This window comes from Leguminivora glycinivorella, chromosome 10 (assembly GCF_023078275.1).
Source record: "Leguminivora glycinivorella isolate SPB_JAAS2020 chromosome 10, LegGlyc_1.1, whole genome shotgun sequence".
NCBI classification, from domain to species: domain Eukaryota; kingdom Metazoa; phylum Arthropoda; class Insecta; order Lepidoptera; family Tortricidae; genus Leguminivora; species Leguminivora glycinivorella.
In genome coordinates this window covers 16120201-16141323 of record NC_062980.1, presented here as the reverse complement: position 1 = coordinate 16141323, position 21123 = coordinate 16120201, and the positions used below count along the sequence as shown (strand labels likewise).

At 38.3% G+C, this 21123-nt stretch overlaps 1 protein-coding gene across 1 annotated transcript in view; it reads left to right on the top strand.

The window, feature by feature from the left end:
* Positions 1 to 21123, top strand: part of LOC125230405 — a 158056-nt gene that overhangs the window by 25272 nt on the left and 111661 nt on the right. Inside the window, exons 4-11 of the mRNA XM_048135543.1 lie at positions 4250 to 4387; positions 4839 to 4956; positions 5467 to 5672; positions 8547 to 8668; positions 9921 to 10077; positions 12173 to 12312; positions 15290 to 15389; positions 20148 to 20263. Coding sequence (XP_047991500.1) covers positions 4250 to 4387; positions 4839 to 4956; positions 5467 to 5672; positions 8547 to 8668; positions 9921 to 10077; positions 12173 to 12312; positions 15290 to 15389; positions 20148 to 20263 — 1097 coding nt within the window. The remainder of the gene's footprint in view (positions 1 to 4249; positions 4388 to 4838; positions 4957 to 5466; positions 5673 to 8546; positions 8669 to 9920; positions 10078 to 12172; positions 12313 to 15289; positions 15390 to 20147; positions 20264 to 21123) is intronic.

Here is a 21123-nt window from a genome sequence, read left to right as displayed (position 1 = left end):
ACGTCAAACTTATAACACCCCTTCGTTTTTGCGTCGGGGGTTAAAAATAGTCTTTCGCTATATCGTAATGCTGCAAATGGATTCATATAGGAGGTGCAAGCACTAATTGTTGCCTTGGGCCTTGTCGTTTTTTCTTTCGTGTATGATGTCTATTTCAATTTATAGAATAATCTGTGTTGAAAAAATCAGTCTACCTTCAAAAACCAGGGAGCAAATAGTCGAGAGCGTTGGTATGGAAATTGAACCGTCCTGTATCGTCTTAAAAATATAATCGATTGTCGATTTAGCCCCGCTCCCCAGCTGCCAGCTTGCGGCCAGGAGGTTGACTATGATAAGAGAAGCATCTTAGCAGGTTGCCTCAAGGGCCTACTCCAAAATCCTGCCAGATTTCCGTCCATAGTCCATAATAGTGCGTAATTTTATTTTCACGAATTTATCGGATTCGGTTCGGACGTAGTTCGAAAGCGCTCTATTTTTAACGTAGGTACCTATCGTCATATTCAGATAGAACGAATATTTTCTTTACCTATGTATTTACAAATTGTCAAATATTTTGGGAATTACATAAAAGTCATAAAATTATTTATTTAATTAAATTTTGAAAAAAACCCCCGACCCCGACATAGTGGACCGATTTTCATGAAACATGGCTAAGAACACTCCCGACTAACTCAGCTTTCAGACAAAAAAATCAATCTAAATCGGTTCATCCGTTTGGGAGCTACGATGCCACAGACAGACACACACACAGACAGACAGACAGACAAACAGACAAACAGACAGACAGACAGACAGACAAACACGTCAAACTTATAACCCCCCTTCGTTTTTGCGTCGGGGGTTAAAAATGTTATTATTTAAATCTACCCATCGATGTACCCATTGCGGAAATATAAATTAGAGAGGCACTCCATAAATGTCAATAAACCCTTAATTGCATGATTTTACTTTTTTTAACAATTTACAGATATATGACACCATGGTGGTATATATGCTGAGCACTGGAAAAATAATGAAAAAAACCGGCCAAGAGCGTGTCGGGCCACGCTCAGCCGGCGTATCATGCTTCTAATTTTATCACTTATCCGCGTGGATAAAGCATCCGTCACGCTTTGGCAAGTATGTCGGTGTGAGAGTGACTGTTGTCTTATCCACGTGGATAAGTGATAAAATTGGAAGCATGATACGAGTACAGTGTAGGGTTCCGTAGTTTTCCGTATTTTTCTCAAAAACTGCTGAACCTATCAAGTTCAAAACAATTTTCCTAGAAAGTCTTTATAAAGTTCTACTTTTGTGATTTTTTCATATTTTTTAAACATATGGTTCAAAAGTTAGAGGGGGGGGACGCACTTTTTTTTCCTTTAGGAGCGATTATTTCCGAATATATTAATATTATCAAAAAACGATCTTAGTAAACCCTTATTCATTTTTAAATACCTATTCAACACTATATTAAACGTTGAGGTTGGAATGAAAAAAAATATCAGCCCCCACTTTACATGTAGGGGGGGTACCCTAATAATTTTTTTTTTCCATTTTTTGTTTTTGCATTTTGTTGGCGTGATTGATATACATCTTGGTGCCAAATTTCAGCTTTCTAGTGCTAACGGTTACTGAGATTATCCGCGGACGGACAGACAGACATGGCGAAACTATAAGGGTTCCTAGTTGACTACGGAACCCTAAAAATCTATCACCATTTTTTTAATATGAAACAACGTAACTAAAAAAAGATGATTTTTAATAGCATATTGAAAAATTCCAATATTGCTTAGTATTTTATCGTGAAAAACTGTACTAAATCCACTATTGATTCAATGTTTGTGATGCTTGGAAAAAAATATCACCAAGTAAAGAAGGGTTAAATATATATAAACGACACGAAGTTTAATTCGAACACAACAGTTCACAATTGCGAGCAGAGGCGACGCACCGCCAGTTTTGGCGGCGCGGCGACGCGCCGCAAAAATTCTGCGTTGCGGTGCCGCGCCGCGAGTTTTTGCGGTGCGTCGACGCACCGCGAGTTCTTGCGTCGCGGTGCCGCGCCGCAGATTTCCTGCCGCAAAAACTGGCGGCGCGGCAACGCAACGCAGAATTTTTGCGGTGCGTCGCCGCAACGCGCCCATGTGGCCAGGCCCTTAGTCTCAATAAAGTGATAAGAAAACGCCATTTCATTCTATTGTGAGCGCAAAAGTGCCATTCCAGTTAGTTTTCTTCAAGGACAAGCATTTGTCACGTTCTTATTAGCTGCGTGAAAAATATATAATATTTCTTGTACAGACTTTGTTTGATCACTTCTTCAAATCCTTTCTGTCCTCAAATCAATAATGAAGGCAGGAAAATACAACATGGTCATACAAATGATACTGTATTTCAGATATTGTATTTCATGGCCGGTTTTCCGTTACAAGTGCTCATTAAAGAGCTCTCGCAAAGGCATAAAAAGCACTTAAATTTTTAAAAAAATTTAAAATCTTTCCAGGATAAAATATACGTGTTTTTATATTTTTAGTAATTTGGCATTTTTATATCGATTACTTTAATCTTAGCCGTAAAGCGTGCAAAAAGACACAACCGCGATACTGTCTCCTCGGTGATTGGATCTCAAAGTAAATGATCCTTTTTTTGGTGATCATTTCATATTCTGCAAATTTAACTTATTTTAATTATATTGATACCATTTTCTTTTACTTTTTTGACGATCACAATATAGATTCTTATAAATTGACATAAATGTAATTTGTACTGTAAGGAGACGACTTGTGGCCAAATTGGCTCTAGACTATGTAATCATGTTGTGAAATAAATATATCTAATCTAATCTAATGTAAGAAACGCGGACGTTCATGTCTCTCCCGGATGGGTCTTTATAGTCACGAGAGGAGTTGTCTCTCACATTCAGACGCTGCGCTGTTTAAATCATCTGTCAAGATGTACGAGGCCTTATGGTGATGAATCATTAGATTTTATGGATTTTTGAGGGTATGAAATAAGACAACTCGCGCGTGTAAGTTTTATAAGGAACTAGCTTCTGCCCGCGGCTTCGCTCGCGTTAAATCCAAAAATTCGGCGTGCTCCATACAAAATTCCACCACCCATTTTAGGGAAGTGGGGTGTTAGAAAGAGACAAAAAGTAGCCTACGTTACTCTCCATCCCTTCAACTATCTCCACTTAAAAAATCACGTCAATTCGTCGCTCCGCTTTGCCGTGAAAGACGGACAAAACAGACAACTTTCCCATTTATAATATTAGTATGGATTTTCTCCCTCGGTTACTGCGGTTGTAGTATCTGCTCCCTGAACGAGATTTTTAGTAATAATCTACAGTAACTACTTTTTAAAAATAGTGTAGGTACAAGTTTATAAATAGTCGGCTATGTGCATATAATCTTCTAGAATTGCATGAGTTCAAAGACATTGGTAGGTGGCATGACTGCTTATTACTATTAGACCGGGCGTATGCTTATATGACATAGACATTGGCATACAGAAAACAAAAACACTTAAATTAGAGACAATACAATACCTAAAGCGCCAGTTCGTTTGCCTGCCATGTCATAAAAATTATACCATCTCAGAATGGCACGATATATATTTTTAAAAGAATTAATTAAATGGTATAGTTACCAAAGAGTGTGATTTCCTGGAACGAAATAGTTGAGGCTTCCGTAAGAATTGGAAAACGGCCAAAATTTTCCACTTCCGCACAACTTTCACAGATTGTAGCCAAGACGAAGAAAAGCGACAAATTATTACGAGTATCAATGTGCAAAACTTCGACAAATGTTGCAGTCAGCAACATCTCCGATTGATCTGGCTCCGTAGCCGAATGGCATTTCTGCGACGCGAAACGCCGCAGAAATGTACTCTAGCCTGGCTCTGAGCGATAATATGAAGAATAGCGACAAATTATTAAGAGTACTCGTCAAAGATCGACAATCTTTCATTATCACCATAGATTAAATATAAGAAGATCATACAATCCCATACATTAAAATGCGACCGCCTAAGAACGCGCATACACTACACCACACATAGATGGCGCCACAAAAAAATGCCTTATTGCCATCGATTATTTATAGATTGGCGTTAGGTGTCACTTTCGAGCCATAAATCTATGTCAAAAGTGACACTTAACGCCATCTACAAGTATAATCGAAAGCTACAAGACATTTTTTTACCGCATTTTAATGTATGGGATGGTACTGATCGTCTTATATTTAATCTATGTCACTATTATTTTTTCCAGCAACATCTCAGATTGATCAACGTCTCAAAGTTCGAGGTTCGTCTGTCCGTGTCGCTGCCGAAGCGTAGCGAGCTCAAAGTGGAACTTTCCGGGCCTCGGGGTCTACGGCTCACTGCCGGCTCAGAAACGGAACTATTGGTATAACTTACTTTACTTGTATTATGAACTTTTAAATGATTTTATTATCAATACAACATCATGGCTAATGTAGAAAACCAATGTACACCAAGGCTATTAGTTTTGTTCTGTTAATTCTCCCGGCTTTGCACCTCGTACGTCGGGCGACGCTCGAATCGCTCAACTCTAAGTATCAGATCAGTTACCGTAATTCCTATTACATAGTTACCAGAGTTATAATAATATTTAAACAAAATATAATTATGTTTAAAATGAGTGTCGAGTAGAGGAAGAGAGGGGAGGCCTTTGCCCATCAGTTTAATTATCACACATCAGCTTAAACGACAGGTGGAGTCTGCCTTCTCGTTACGAAGTATAATAATTATTATGAAATATTTTCGCACAAAAAATGGATTCTTAGGAAAATGTTCAAGTCACAGAATTTATAATTTTGTCCCTGTCCCGTATCCAGATACATTTCCACCCGAACGACGTACGCGCTTTTCATGATCAGTTGCGCATACGCACCTCTTTGGGCAAAGGATTGCTTGTACCTATCGCTTGTTATATGGAGCCGCCTGAGCTGCACAGTAAGTATTTATAATATATTTATTCATGATATAAGAAGTTAAAGGAGAGACGAATTGCCCGATGGTAAGCGAAGCAACACCCGAGAAGCTGGAAGAACAGTGCATGCCGGCCTTTAAAATTTGGTTCAATACTTACTTCCACGTTTGAACTGAACCAAACAAATCCTTGCCTTAGAATTATCTGTAGGTACAATATGATCGCAGTTATCATTTTTATTTTTCAATATTAACTACTCGTAATTCTGTGCACAGCTTGTTTGTAGCATGATAGTTAGTGTACATTATTTAATGTATAAATATAATTGACAGAAAGTGGTGATTCGAATAACTTTATAATGTTGAATCCAAAGTACCTGCCTGAATATGATGATCATGATTTCAACACTGCCTTACTCGCTTATAACTCCGTTACTTGCTTTCACATTTCGATCGTACTAATTTTCCAGAACGCACAAGTAATAATAAATACGCTGCTGATATATTTCATGCCACACTATGTTTTCTTTACAGTGTTCGTACAAAAAATGAATACACCAGCTTTCACAAGTACTGATCTCATGGCCTTCAAAATGTCAGAAAATAAAGGGAATATTGTAGATTTGGGTGCCAAGTTATTAGGAGACCAACATTATGCATCATTAGTACTCCAATGTAACGCAGCACATGCGTCATTTTTTCTTCTTACTGAAGACGCGTGGATTGATCACGATATTCAGGTAAGATGTGATTTTTTTTATTTGGATTGTACTTACAATTATTATGACTTGAAAACTTGACGGAGTAAACCTTATCGAAAATCTAATCAGCTTTTATTTCTTATTTTGTTAGTCTGAGGCATGGCTTCTGAGACATAAGCGAAAAATCGAAAATGGGGACTCCAGTTCAAGGTCTTCGGCTATATTCAACACATAACTAATCAAAGAAAACTTATGATGTCAATAATTGTGTTCCAATCATTCTTATTTATCGAATTTAAAATGTCAGATCAGAATTTTCAATGTGTGGTAGCGAACCCTAAAATGTACAGAAAATTCTGAAAAAAATTACAATCATTTTTTAGTGGCAGATAACATTTTTAGGGGATGCCACAGAGAAAATTTTAAATTCGGTAAAATGAGAAGCACCTCTACCTTATTCCTTTCTCTACCTTTATTTGACTATTCATCGCCCGATTTGTTGTTTTCTTTTAGCTAGGTATAGCTATCAAAAATCTCTATTTCGTTATTCTACTCCACTCGTTGATACTACTTCGACAGCAGAACTACTGTCGCAGAAAAGATATACCCTTATATGTATTTTCAGTGACAGTACGTCGACAGGCGGAGCATTGTCAGCGAAAGCGAAAGGGTTAAAAGGGCCATTTTTTTCAAAGTTGTCCACCTCACTTCTTTTGTAACATTATGTTTATCATACTCAGAATCGCGAGGTCTTTCGAACTTGATAGGAGACATAAAATTTCTCATGATTTCCATTCCACCATTTCCATTTTCCGTTACCGCCATACAAAATGTATGAAGAAATGGTAGCGGAATGGGAAAAAACCTTGGGACACTTTTTTTCTCCTATTAGGATTGAAAGAGCTCGCGATTCTGAGTGGAAACCTCATAAAAATCAGCAAATCCCAAAAAAAGTGGGTGGACAAGTTTGAATAAAATGGCCTAAAAATATCTAGTGTAATTATTCCACAGGAGCTAACCACCAAAGGAAACTTAAAAACCGGTCCCTTCACCATCCACCCATCTTGGTGGTCCGGCGGGCATAGTCCGCGGTATCGTCCGGTGTCACGCCGCAGAACCGGGGTTTCAATGCACTGAACTAAGAATAGTGTCGTCTACGGCTGTGACTAGACCGTTCCATGTTGTTGCTGACGCAGTGCTTTATGATCCTGCGCATATTACGATACAAGTAAGTTTCATTTCGTCACTACTTTGAAAAAATCTCGTATCTCACGGTGCTCCTCAAAGTTAAAACGCAGTAATTCTATATGCATTCCTTACACACTTACTACAATTTTCTTTTCATTGACAGGCGAAGATACAAGTTTTTTTTTAAAGTAGTGACGATTTGCAACTCAAACTATATAACTCAAACTATATACTCGAGTTGATAATAAATATGTGTACATTTATTCATCTTAACTCGTTGCAATAAGATGTAACAGTCTCCATTGACATTTCGCTGGGTCGTCATGAGTCTTCCGCGACCACGGCTAGTGCAACCTGGCCGAAACGTTGGGTAAAAGGTAATAATGTTATTTTATCGCATTCGACCCGTGTGTGTCTTTAAAAAATGTGTACAAAACGCGAGAACTTAAAGTGTTATAATGTACACATATTTATGAACTCAAATGTATAGGTCAATAATTTAACTTTAGACCCATTTAGTCACTGTGACGAGTTACAAAGTGAATCGGAAATTAAACTCTCTGACTGCACATTGTACAATGAGGGGGGTTAGTTAAAATTGCAAAGCAGAGTCTACAAATTTAGTCCCACGGACGGCCGCAGACGTTGGTTAATTAATTGAAAATACACGATTTTACAATATTCTTACCCCATAAACACAATGTTTTTTATCATTATCAAGTTTGCAAAGGTAAAAATAAATTTTGTGCGAAATTGTTTTTGAATACTGTAACATTTCAGACTTGCTATAATTATCATTTTTGGTTATTCACTGTTGTTTCTAAGGTAGGTACAACTGATCCATCCGGCAATGAGCCACGATTGAAGAAAAATGTTATAATAATCTTTACGGCTAAAAACTTCATCAAAATAGTTTTTTGCATAAGCAAAGAAAAATAACGCCTGTATTAAAAAAAATCTCATTCATACCTAGTTTTGACTTTAAGCCTTTAGTTTTATTGCGTTATTAAAAATAAACCTGATACTTCCTGTGGGATTCAAACGGACTTTACCCTGCTGTACCTACTTATGTGAAATAGCACCAAAAAAGATTAAACAAGGTAGTTTATTTTACTAACTCCGCTATAGCGACTCAGTTGTAAAATGGAGTGTGGTAATTACCAGTCCTTTAATTAGACTGTAATTTAATAGTTCAGTTTTGTCACTGACACCTCTTTTCCTCTTGTTTTTATTTGAAAACGTGACGGAACCATTTGTGTACGTTATTTCTTACATATTTTGGTGATGCCCGTTTTTTGTGAGATTTTTGCTTATCCAAACAAATGAAAAATATGTATAGTGAAATATTAAATGTCATAAAACTCATAAAAATAGTATTTAAAGTAATTCATTCATACATAATAGTTGTCACTAGTACATTAACATCTCAACCCAGTAGCCCAGTTTATTTTGTCTCTTTTCATTGCAATAGTTCTACACTAACCGGGGCTTGTCCTTGGGTGCATTACTATAGTGCATACAGGGATAAGCGTCGGTTGGTGTCACATCACCTTTTAGATTACTTAAATTGTCTTAAAGGGCCTCTGCGCTGTTGGCTTCGGCCCCACGCACGCCTTCCAAATGTCCGGGATCCCATGGTCCCGAGATAAACGAAAGACATACACATAATAATAATACCTATATCAAATAGACGCGTGTTGTATAAATTTATTTATGTTTCCTCAGGCCCATGAAAAGGATTACGATATAAATAGCGAAGACGATCCTGACTGCGAGTACTATGTGAACTTGGGGACCGCTTTCCCGAATCGTTCTTTATCCACTACAATACAAATAGTTAACCATAGGTATTTTTTCCATATTTTATAAATAAAAAATAAACACTTTTTTCTAAAAATACAAATCATTTCACGACCGGTCTGGCGCAGTCGGTAGTAACCCTGTCTGCTGCGCCGCGGTCCCGGGTTCGAATCCCGGTAAGGGCATTTATTTGTGTGATGAGCACAGATATTTGTTCCTGAGTCATGGATGTTTTCTACGTATATGAGTATTTATCCATACTAATATTATAAATGGGAAAGTGTGTGTGTCTGTTTGTTTGTCTGATGTTCTTCACAGCAAAACGGAGCGACGAATTGTCGTGATTTTTTAAGTGGAGATAGTTGATGGGACGGAGAGTGACATAGACTACTTTTTGTCTCTTTCTAACGCGAGCGAAGCCGCGGGCAAAAGCTAGTATTATATATATCGTCTGAGTACCCACAACACAAGCCTTCTTGAGCTTACCGTGGGCCTCAGTCAATCTGTATAAGAATGTCCTATAATATTTATTTATTTCACTTACGAATACCATACATTGCGTTACCTTACCACGCAGTTCAGGAGTAATCAGGAGGCCGACCGCAAAGACTTCGGAACTTAGTAACACCTGGTACCCAACGACCAACCCTTCACTTTGTTGAATGTAGCTAGACGTTCAGTCGGAATTCACACTAACAAAGAATTACATCGCTTAATTTAGAGATTCTTTTGCGCATTTCTCCGAGCATTTCGCTTTGACTTCGGTGACATCATTATTACCCGACTCCTATAACAGTAGCATGGATTTTCTTCGTTGCTGGTAGAAATCCTTGATATTTACTCATATATGGAATAAAACTATGAAAACGGATTATATCGCTTATATATCTCGACGTTTCGAACTCTTTACAAAATGTGTGGTCAACGGGTCAACTCATATAGTCAAAATTTATTTATTATTATTTATTTATTCAAAAAGTAACACAGCATTACAGTTTACACCAAGGCACTGTGAGACTACAAACAAGACGCAAACGATAAATAATTAAAAAAAATACAAATTAAACATTGGATTTGGGCGACGACGTAACAACGTGGCTCCGTTGCGTCGTCTGACTAGGTGTAGGAATATTATGTTAGTTACTCTTATGGGATTCATATTTAAAATGTTTGGACCGAAGACCAAGCAGATGAAATACTCAGAGACAATACCTTTCTATAACTTTCAGAACGAATCCATACTTAATCTCTCTCCTTACTTAGCATGTATGGATTTTAAATGACCTTGTATATTTTCAGTCCCCTGTCATACTCATTTACCTGGAAATTCAGACCTTGGGGTATTTGCACATGCTGGCAGGAGCACCTGGCTTCAAGATCTGTATTGGAGGAGCAAGAAGAAGCAAGCATCCAGTTGTGCCCTGGAGCACAAGCTGCTAAGGGAGCGAATCAGAAGGTCAACTGGTTACACATGTCTTTCTATACTAAAGGATCCTTATTTTTTTCTTCTGAAACTCTTGGCAGAAATTCTGGCAAAAAGTGATAAAAGGTACACATCGAAATCGATCGATATATATTTATAATCAGCAATGATTCAAGTTTTTTTTGACAAGAATAAGCAAACGATCAACGCCATTTGACCAAGAACTCCTGAAAAGCCAGATGGTGTGTTGCTGACGATAAAAATAGTAAATTATTCTCTTTTCCTGATACTTGGTTTCCAAATACATTTCTAATGTGCACGATGTCGCAAGATATAAATCTTTACTGCACAACTGCGGGACTAGCCAGAGTGACAATCGTTGACGTGGGTTGAAGTCGGATTGTTTAGAATGCAAAATTTATAGCGTACTAACTTTACCTATATCGCTAATAGTATACATTACGAACGGTCTAGAACGCAAAATGCCTACAATATTTTTTCCGTTTTGTCTTAACTTTAAAGCGGTATCGACGGAGCCCCGCTTCCGCGGGGCTCCTGTTCTATGTAATAATTTGGCCTTCGGCCATTTGAAGATAAAAGGCCTAATGAACCTAACCTAAATAAATTTAATATAAAAAGTGGACTTTTTGCGTTCTAGCTTACTGATGTGCCAAAGGAAAGTTTCCCAAATTCTGAAATTTTCACATAGGAAAACTTCGGAAACTTTCTATACTTTGTATGGACAATTGTATGGATGGAAACTTTCCATTTCATAAATTTAAATTCCCTATATTTTTAGTGAAAGTTTCGTGAACATTTCAAGAAATTTAAGATTTTTTGGAAAGTTTCCGCAACTTGCACATCACTATTCTAGACTGTTTGCGATGTAGACTAATAGCGATAAAAGTAAAGTAATATACTAGTAATTTTGCGTTCTAGAGCATTCGAGATCAATCTGTTGACGCAGCGTTAAAGGGTCGAATCTCGAATGGTCTAGAACGCAAATCTATGTGGCGATCGAAACGCAGTCTGGCTCTATCACGAGTGTCGCGCCACTACAGCCGGCCACCACAATAGTCTAAGCGCAACAGCGGTGAGCGGCAGCCATACGTGCGAATGAAAAGTCCCATCGCTGTGTCTCGTTCCAATGTATGGCCGCCGCTCACCGCTGTCGCGCTTAGTTAGACCACTATCGTGGCCGGGCCGTAAGCGATTGTGACGCTTGCTAGGCACACTAGCCGCATCGCATGCATGTACATGACATCCGCGTGGTTTCGTTCTTCGTTCCGTTTGAATTACTTTCTGAACGTCTTGGAGAGAAGCCAGAAATATCTGTAAATAGAGAAATATTAATTTGGGTTTGGTTTTGAAAAGCAAAAGTGTATGTTGCAGTCGCAGCGCGGTCATAATCTTGCTTAACTCTTTAAGCTTAAAAGTTTGTTAAAAATGTGTGTAACAGCCTAACAATTTGTACATTCACTTAGTACATCCATGAGAACCATGATTTCAGTATGAAATACGTGTATCTAAACGCAAAATACTAATTAAAACGTGCGGCGTGCATGTCAAGCAATTGAAGCTCAAACAAGTCAACGTTGCGTAGGGGTGGACGCACGCTCGCCCGCCCCGTTGTACGCTCAGGTCTTTTGCAACCTAAATTGTCGCGCACCGTGCGGTTTCATAGGAATTTCCTCCCGCGAACGCTCCAGCTGTGGAATGAGCTCCCTGCCGAGGTATTCCCGGGTGAACTACAGTATGGGGTTCTTAAAAAAAAAGTTTACACGTTTCTAATGGGTCGGCAACGTGCATGTGACACCCGTTGAGTTTCAGGCGTGCTGTATACCTCTTTGCCACCGACGTGGTATTTAAAAATAAAAATAAAACTCCATTAAAACTTAAAAATTCATACTATAAAACTCCCGTGAGACTCATACATATTTAAAAATATTTTAAGCGGGTAGCAAGCGCCCGCAGTAGGTATGCGTCGCGCTCTCGACATGTAAAGGCGGGGTCGCTACTCTTGAGAAAGGTTCTCGAAATTGAACCGAAACATGTCGAACGCTATATTGACTTAATACGTGAGTAACCCGCTTAAAATATATTTTTAAAAATTCATGTTTATATGCAGCTAGAAGAGCCAGAAGAAAACACTCGTCGGGTAAGGCTGGAGCCGGACAGGGCCAGTGTGCTCGAGCGCAGCGCATGCACTGTGCGAGTTCATGTGCCCGACGTCGGCGCGGAGCTAGGGACACACCGCACTGTGCTGCAGTTAGTAACTTAGTACACACTTTAGTATATTACACTTTACAGCGCACCGCATTCTTTTAGGGTCCCCCTACATCTAGCGTCTCGCGAGCGTCGCGTCGGGCCAACGTATGGGCAAAGCTTGACGCCGCGTCAACGCGACGCGACGTCGATGCTCGCGAGACGCTAGATATGGCCCTGTGATGACCCTTAGTTCATAGCTGTATATTGTACTGCTTTAAATCTGGGCCACACACTCAAAAGTGGTATGAGTAGCAGCGAAGGAAATATGTTGGGCAGTGTTGTGGCTGCTATGATGACGAGACATGTGGTGCCACTACGTTTCTATAACTATGCCAGGTATATGACATGGCAGTATATTTTAGCCTTTAGGTCAACAACTGGGTGAAAGCGACGCATAACATGGCGAGCCTCAGATTAAGGCTCCGCTTACGTCAAGTCCAGTCCCCGCTGAAATTTTACGATTAGCAGTTTTACGATTTTAAAATTATCAATTTCGGTGATGCCGGGGGGGGTTATATTTTGCCTATTTTTTTAAATTACTTGACTAAAAATTAAAAAATATTTTTGAAATAACTAATAAAAAAAAAAAAAAAAAAATCAGTCGAATTGAGAACCTCCTCCTTTTTTTAAGTCGGTTAAAAAGATCTTTTGTTTGACATGTAACACAATACCTACAGTTCAAACTTTGATTTTTAATTTTCACTTTATTATTCCCCAAAAGTGGCCCCTATAATCGGTTTAATAGTTTTGGAGAAAATTGGCTGTGACAGATGGATAGACAGACGCACGAGTGATCCTAAAAGGGTTCTGTTTTTCCTTTTAAGGTACGGAACCCTAAAAAAAATATCGGTTTTTGAAGCTGAGTTTTTCTATGGGACCTTCAACATTTTTTTCGCGATTTCAGTTTTAGTCAAATAGCAAAATTTACTCAGTGTGAAAACATAAACGGGTTTAAATGTTGACTCTTCGTTCAGAAACATACTTTTATATACCTACATTTTATCTGTTTTTTGCATAACATATGCCTACCATATAATTATTTAATTGTCCGTTCCGATGTCATGACTAAATTATGATTCAATCAACAGAGTAATTTATTGCAAAAAAGAACTGATACATAAACATAAATAAAATAAAACCGGCCAAGAGCGTGTCGGGCCACGTTCAGTGTAGGGTTCCGTAGTTTTCCGTATTTTTCTCGAAAACTACTGAACCTATCAAGTTCAAAACAATTTTCCTAGAAAGTATTTATAAAGTTCTACGTTTGTGATTTTTTTATATTTTTTAAACATATGGTTCAAAAGTTAGAGGGGGGGGACGCACTTTTTTTTCCTTTAGGAGCGATTATTTCCGAAAATATTAATATTATCAAAAAACAATCTTAGTAAACCCTTATTCATTTTTTAATACCTATCCAACAATATATCACACGTTGGGGTTGAAATGAAAAAAAAAATCAGCCCCCACTTTACATGTAGGGGGGGTACCCTAATAAAACATTTTTTTCCATTTTTTATTTTTGAACTTTGTTGGCGTGATTGATATACATATTGGTACCAAATTTCAGCTTTCTAGTACGAACAGTTACTGAGATTATCCGCGGACGGACGGACGGACGGACAGTCAGACATGGCGAAACTATAAGGGTTCCTAGTTGACTACGGAACCCTAAAAAAGAGAGATCGTACTCAATTTGCCTTATTCTGACACAAAAACAAAATATTGAAACCCACTGGTTTGTAAAAAAAAAGCCTAAGGGTTTAAAGTTAAATAAATTGCAAATGAATCCCGGTAACAGAAATTTAAATTGTCAATCTGTTCGTTCGTGTTAAAATCTGCATACAAATGTTTGGAGGAAATAGCAGAGATTGTTTTTAAAATGTTTTGGCTGCAACCGGTTGCCTGAGGATGAAATGAAATTACTATAAAATCTCTGGGTTCAATAATGTCTTGCCAAAACTTTTTTCGCATATTTTTGATTCGTATAATAATTTGGCAGAAGTCACGTTTGGCAGAAACACCTTACGCAGAATATGCTTTGGCATAAATAATTTCGCAGATTTTTATAATGCCGAATCTTATGTTGGCATAATGTTGATGATGATGAGCATAATAGTCTTCCATACGAACAATACTTTCGCAGATATTTTTTATGCATAATATTTAGGCGGCATACAGTTGTCCTTCTTCTTCCTATTTCCTTTTTGAAAGGGTCGGTTGTGTTGGGGATGCAAGATGCCTAACACTCCTCGCTTCGCTCGGCGTCGTACCTAACGGTGACTCTGGGACTGTATTTCCTTTATCATAGCGAGTCGGGCGTGTTGTGAACCCAAATTACCTAGCAATCCGATTATTCTATTAGCAAATATGATAGGACTTACTCGTCTATCCTTCTAAAGAAATTTTACCTAACGCTATTTTCTGCCAGTAGAAAATAATTTTGCTCTTGTAATAGTATGCTATAAAATTATTAAGGTACATAAAATTATGCTAAACCAAAATCGACCAAAGTAATGTTCTGCAATTCATTATGCTGCCAAATGTGTCGTATGCGTTTTAGTAATAATGCAAACTAATTTTTATGCAAAATTACCATTCGACCGAAAATGTTTCTGCGAAATATTTTATGCGAAGTGTATTTCTGATCAAAATTGTTCTGCCAGCAGATGAGGGTAACCCTCTGTGAGCTGTATGTAGATCGCGGGACATGAGACGGAAAATTATTTACGAATGTTTACTCTACATTCTCCAGATAACAATTTATTAAATATAACAAGGATGATTTTATTTCAATTAGGCTTGCCAGAAATCCGGGGATAACATGCCGGGCGACAAAGTTGCTGTGCACAAGCAGGTCTGCACACTTTCATACTAGTCCATAGACAAAGAAAAAGTCACCGAGCAACTTTGTCGCCCGCGAGCGCAAACGCCAAGAATCGAAGAATATCTACTTATCAGTTTTTTTTTTATTTTGCAGATTAATTTTGGAAAGCATACCAATAGAAAGCTTCAAGCAGGAATACCAGCCGAATGTCTTATGCACGAGAGTAGCGGATGACGTTGGACCCGATGGAAAAGTAAATAGTAATTTACTTGTACAGATGTAATGCGAAAAATTTGCCTTCGTATTGTTACGGAAACTTACGAACGTGTCATGCTATTTCAGTCAGTCTCAGTACAATATGTACTGACATTGAATGAACTAGCATGCCCTACACAACATTTCCATCGTCAACTGTTTCGTTTCTCCAGAAATTTCCTGCCCCGCAGAGCTAAACTGTACGATGAAATTTCCGGACCGATACTTCATCTTCAAGAACGCTCATAGATATAGAAATAACCTGTCTGCTCATAAAAAAAACAAATACGACGGAAGATTTTAAGCACTATCTAAATAACCTTAATTATTAAGACAGGATATGTCATCATGCACACTCTCATGAAGCATGCCGTATACTGAAAAGCACATATCGTCACTACTTTGAAAAAAAAACTCGTACGGTCAACCAATTGGAACCTTAGGCCACTGTAGAACTAGTAACTTTCATAGTGACGTTACAAATCAGATTGTAGGAAATCTCTTACTGCTTGTCATTTTGACATGGTTGTAGAGTGGCCTAGGTTCCAATTGGTTGACTGTACCTCTTCTGTCAGAGAAAAGACAAATGTAGTAATTATGTAGGGGATGTATACGGAGTTACTGCGTTTCAACATTGAGTAGCAACTTCAGATGGATATCAGCCATATATTGTCATAATGTTTTCTTGTACTTACATATTGATGTGGCGAGATTTATAGAAATTAATTTAGAAACGTAGGTAGGTAGAGCATTCTTGGAGCCTCAGTACGTTTGAAGAGGCGTTTTTATATAGGATTTACATACTTCAAGTACCTCGATTTTTTAAAATACTATATAACTACACTGATGACGACTTCAATTTTTTTTAAATGTGTATTGACGTGATACCTATCATAATTTTAAAATAAAGAAATATGTCATTTGTTCTTATAAAAAATAAAAACACTCAAAAATATTTGGAGAAAATATGATTTTGGCCACTTTCAGGCTGCGAAACATCGCCATCTAGTTTTAAGCCTAAAAGGCTCATATATTTCAGGGGTACGCTTTTTGTATGATCTTTGCTACTCCAGTATTAAATCGTTTTTGAGTATAGCATTAAAAATTGGCTAGACTTAATTTGAACCCTGTAAAGTTCACAAAGAGTCATAACTTATTATGCCTTATTTATTGTGTGTGTGTGGATTGAGTGAGCACCTTCCGAAAATAAAAAAAAATATGCTGATCATTTAGTAAAAGTTCTAAAACAATTGTAAAACGAATCTCTGAATTTGTAAAAAGATAAATCAAAAGATACAGCCATTATCATGTGCTCACTCAGTTCTCACAAACTACCAACGAAAACAGTGAATATATTCATTTAACATATAATATTTATATACTAACATTTAGTAAAAATAGGCCAACCTACCTCTATAAATATTAGATCACCTAGTGACGTATTAAATTTTTTACAAATAGTTTCTTATGCTCACTCAATCCTCACACTTTTGAAAAGCCGAATTTTGATGAAAAACATAAGATTTAGACCGCTATTATATGTGTATAGTTTAGTAAAAGTGAAATGGGAATTTGTAAAATACAAAACGAACGACTAACGTGTCAGGTTTTTTTATAATAAATTTTTGTAAGTGCTCACTCAGTCCACACGTTTTGAGAAAGTTAAAAATGTAAATATCTTACGATTTGTAGCACCTAAGACACTCGAAAGTACTTCAACATTTAGTAAAAATTTTTACTAAATATCCACCATCTAATATTTTATATTCGTTGTCTGGTTTTAAAGATATTCAGACATAACTTTTCTCATACAAATGTATCAAGTAGGGTGACCACACTATGTCGGCTCCTGATTTTCCCCACCTTCCCATTGTCATATTGAGATTGGGGAGTTTCGTTCAATTTTGATAATTATTATTATTTATATTAAATTATTTTCTCGCTCCCATTTACAAATCCTGAAAAGAATGGGAAAGCCCCAGGAGAGGACCTCATCACAGCGGAAATGCTGAAAGCCGACATCCCTACCGCTGCAAACGCGCTGACGCCTCTCCTGAGGAACATCTGGTCAGCCGAAGAGTTACCTTGTGACTGGAGCAAGGGCCTTCTGATCACCGTACCCAAGAAGGGAGACCTCAGTGACTGTGGCAATTGGAGAGGCATCACTTTGCTCTCGATTCCTTCCAAGGTGCTCTGCAGGATCATCTTGGACAGACTCTCGAGGGCCGTAGAACCTCTTCTGCGCAAAGAGCAAGCTGGCTTCCGGCCCAACCGATCGTGTACGGACCAGATCAACACCTTACGCATAATTCTCGAACAGGCATCAGAATTTCAGAGGGAAATGTACCTGACCTTTGTGGACTTCGAAAAAGCCTTCGACACCTTGAGATGGAACTGTATCTGGGACCGGCTACAAGAAATTGGAGTCCCCGAGAAAATAACAAACTTGATTAAGGCCATCTACAGGAACTATTCCTGTAGAGTAACTCACGACGGTCTCATCTCGGAGGACATACCGGTTCAGGCCGGTGTACGACAGGGGTGTCTTCTTTCTCCTCTCCTCTTCCTTGTCGTCCTCGATGGCATCATGGTCAAGACCAATAGAAAGCGCCGCGGCATAGAGTGGGGCTGTCCAACGTGCTGGAAGATTTAGACTATGCCGATGATCTATGCCTATTGAGCCACACACGCGCCGACATGCAAGCCAAATTGGACGACCTACGGCGAGAGGCTTTGGAGACGGGACTCAAAATCAACACCAGGAAGACCCAAGACATGAGGTGCAGAGCAACCAGTTCGGTACCGTTGCTCATCGGCACAGAGGGTGTGGAGACAGTCCACAAATTTACGTACCTTGGTAGTGTAGTGTCGGAAACTGGAGGGACCGAAGAGGACATCGCTTCGAGGATCGCCAAGGCGAGAGCAACCTTCGCACGACTCCGTCCTATATGGCAATCGCGGAAACTGACTCGGAGAGTTAAGCTCAAGATATTCCGGTCCAACGTGAAACCCGTGTTGCTGTACGGATGTGAGACGTGGAAGGTCACTAAGGACATCTCGCAACGGATCCAGGTCTTTGTCAACCGCTGTCTTCGCCGCATTCTCGAAATATACTGGCCCGAGAAAATCTCCAACACAGCTCTGTGGGAACGCTGCGGTGAGACGCCGATCAACCAGCAGATCAAACGCCGCAAATGGAACTGGATTGGCCATACGCTCCGAAGGGACCCCGACCACATACCGAGGCAAGCCCTAGACTGGAATCCCCAAGGAAAGCGAAGACGTGCCCGCCCTAAGCAGTCCTGGCGGAGGACGATCACTGCAGAAGCGAAGGCGATAGGGATGACCTGGAGCGAAGTAAAGCGCGAAGCTCAAAACCGCTCGGGATGGCGACGCACTGTGGATGCCCTCTGCCCCATCTAGGGGACACAGGACATTAAGTATTTACAAATCCGGTACGCTCATCTGTTAGCACGATTAGATTACCAGGTTCTGGTTTCTTACTAGTGAAGTATTATATTCTTTGTTTCTTACCAATTATCATTCATGTCCTTTTTAATGCATGAATGTCGATATGGTTATTATCCTGACGTCGATAAAAATTGTGATGTGTATTGTGTAATTTGTGTACACATCATCACTAGGCCAAGAACATAACCTAAAAACAGTTTGCAGATGGAGAATTAATATGGTATTAGTTTAATATAAACTTTCAAAATTGAACGAAACTCCCCAATTTCAATATGACAATGGGAAGGTGGGGAAAATCAGGAGCCGACATAGTGTGGTCACCCTACTTGATACATTTGTATGAGAAAAGTTATGTCTGAATATCTTTAAAACCAGACAACGAATATAAAATATTAGATGGTGGATATTTAGTAAAAATTTTTACTAAATGTTGAAGTACTTTCGAGTGTCTTAGGTGCTAAAAATCGTAAGATATTTACATTTTTAACTTTCTCAAAACGTGTGGACTGAGTGAGCACTTACAAAAATTTATTATAAAAAAACCTGACACGTTAGTGGTTCGTTTTGTATTTTACAAATTCCCATTTCACTTTTACTAAACTATACACATATAATAGCGGTCTAAATCTTATGTTTTTCATCAAAATTCGGCTTTTCAAAAGTGTGAGGATTGAGTGAGCATAAGAAACTATTTGTAAAAAATTTAATACGTCACTAGGTGATCTAATATTTATAGAGGTAGGTTGGCCTATTTTTTACTAAATGTTAGTATATAAATATTATATGTTAAATGAATATATTCACTGTTTTCGTTGGTAGTTTGTGAGAACTGAGTGAGCACATGATAATGGCTGTATCTTTTGATTTATCTTTTTACAAATTCAGAGATTCGTTTTACAATTGTTTTAGAACTTTTACTAAATGATCAGCATATTTTTTTTTATTTTCGGAAGGTGCTCACTCAATCCACACACACACTATTTATTTTATTTATTTTCTTCAGACACAATAGTTACATTGATATTACAGTTTACAAAATACCGCCAAACTGCAAAACAGTTTGTTGGCAGTTATGTTTGCTCTTGATTGATTACTGAGTAGGTACAAGTTGTGTCAAGTTATACATACCTGTATACTATATGTAGAACGCGGGGCGTGAGGAGGCTAGATGTATATAATGGTATGGACCGTGTCTCCATCAAAACGGATGTTTATTTGTATTGAGAGTGCTACGACTATTCGCGTATTGTACTGTACACAATCAACCCTGTGTTACTAATTTCAGGTTTGGTCGCGCGTAGTTTGCGATATCGTGCAAGCTGATATAGAAGTCTGGTGGCACGTAGTACCTGTTCGTTTCGTGATCGACCCGCCCGTGCTGCCTATCATCCATTCAAGAAGGTAATAAAGCATCATCATCATCAGCATCTGATAATTTATTTATTTATTTATTCCAAGAAAAAATTCACAGCATTACAGCTTATACTTATAGGCCAATGCGCTGTAAAATTGAAATATTATGTTAAAATAAGCAAAAAGTATAAGCACACACACAAATAAAACAAGCATTATTAAAAAAATAGCTCACAGAAGCGTATAAAATAGGAACGAGGTTGTCTAAATCTATCATTAAACAAATCGCATTCTGGTGCAACGTTTAAAAATTGATTTAAAAGAGCCCGTGAATAAAATAAAGGAGAGTGTTGGTGCGTCACAGTTCGGGCCACGTTCTCCGCAAGAAGGCGATATGGTTGCGGCTACGTAAGTAGTTATCGGGAACGAATAATGTATTATTAAGAGCGTCGAGCGTGACTCTTGTTGGTGGAGTTGATGCTAGTTTTCAAGGTGATTACGGTTCGTTACAACCAAAGAGGATCGAATATTATACAGAGTTATTGTCAAAGTAACATGTGTAATCACAGTGCATAGACTGCCATCAGATCTCTCGACATACGCTTAAAACTTTTGAACCTCAGTTTTGACAATTCGGACCATATTGTTAGCTTGATATGTATTCAAATGTCAAATATTAATATTAGCGCCATCTAGCCGAGCGTTCCCCAAAGGTGTAACGCCATCTAGGCGAACGTACCTTTTTCTCTAGGGCTTTGAGGTACGTTTTTTTCTTAGACTTGATCCGTCTATACGGAGTTACATATATATATATGTTACATTTGGTTACAACCAAATCATATAATACCATTTATGCCTAAAATGTCGCAATGCCAAAACAGATTAGTCTCATAATGTCTAAAACTTGA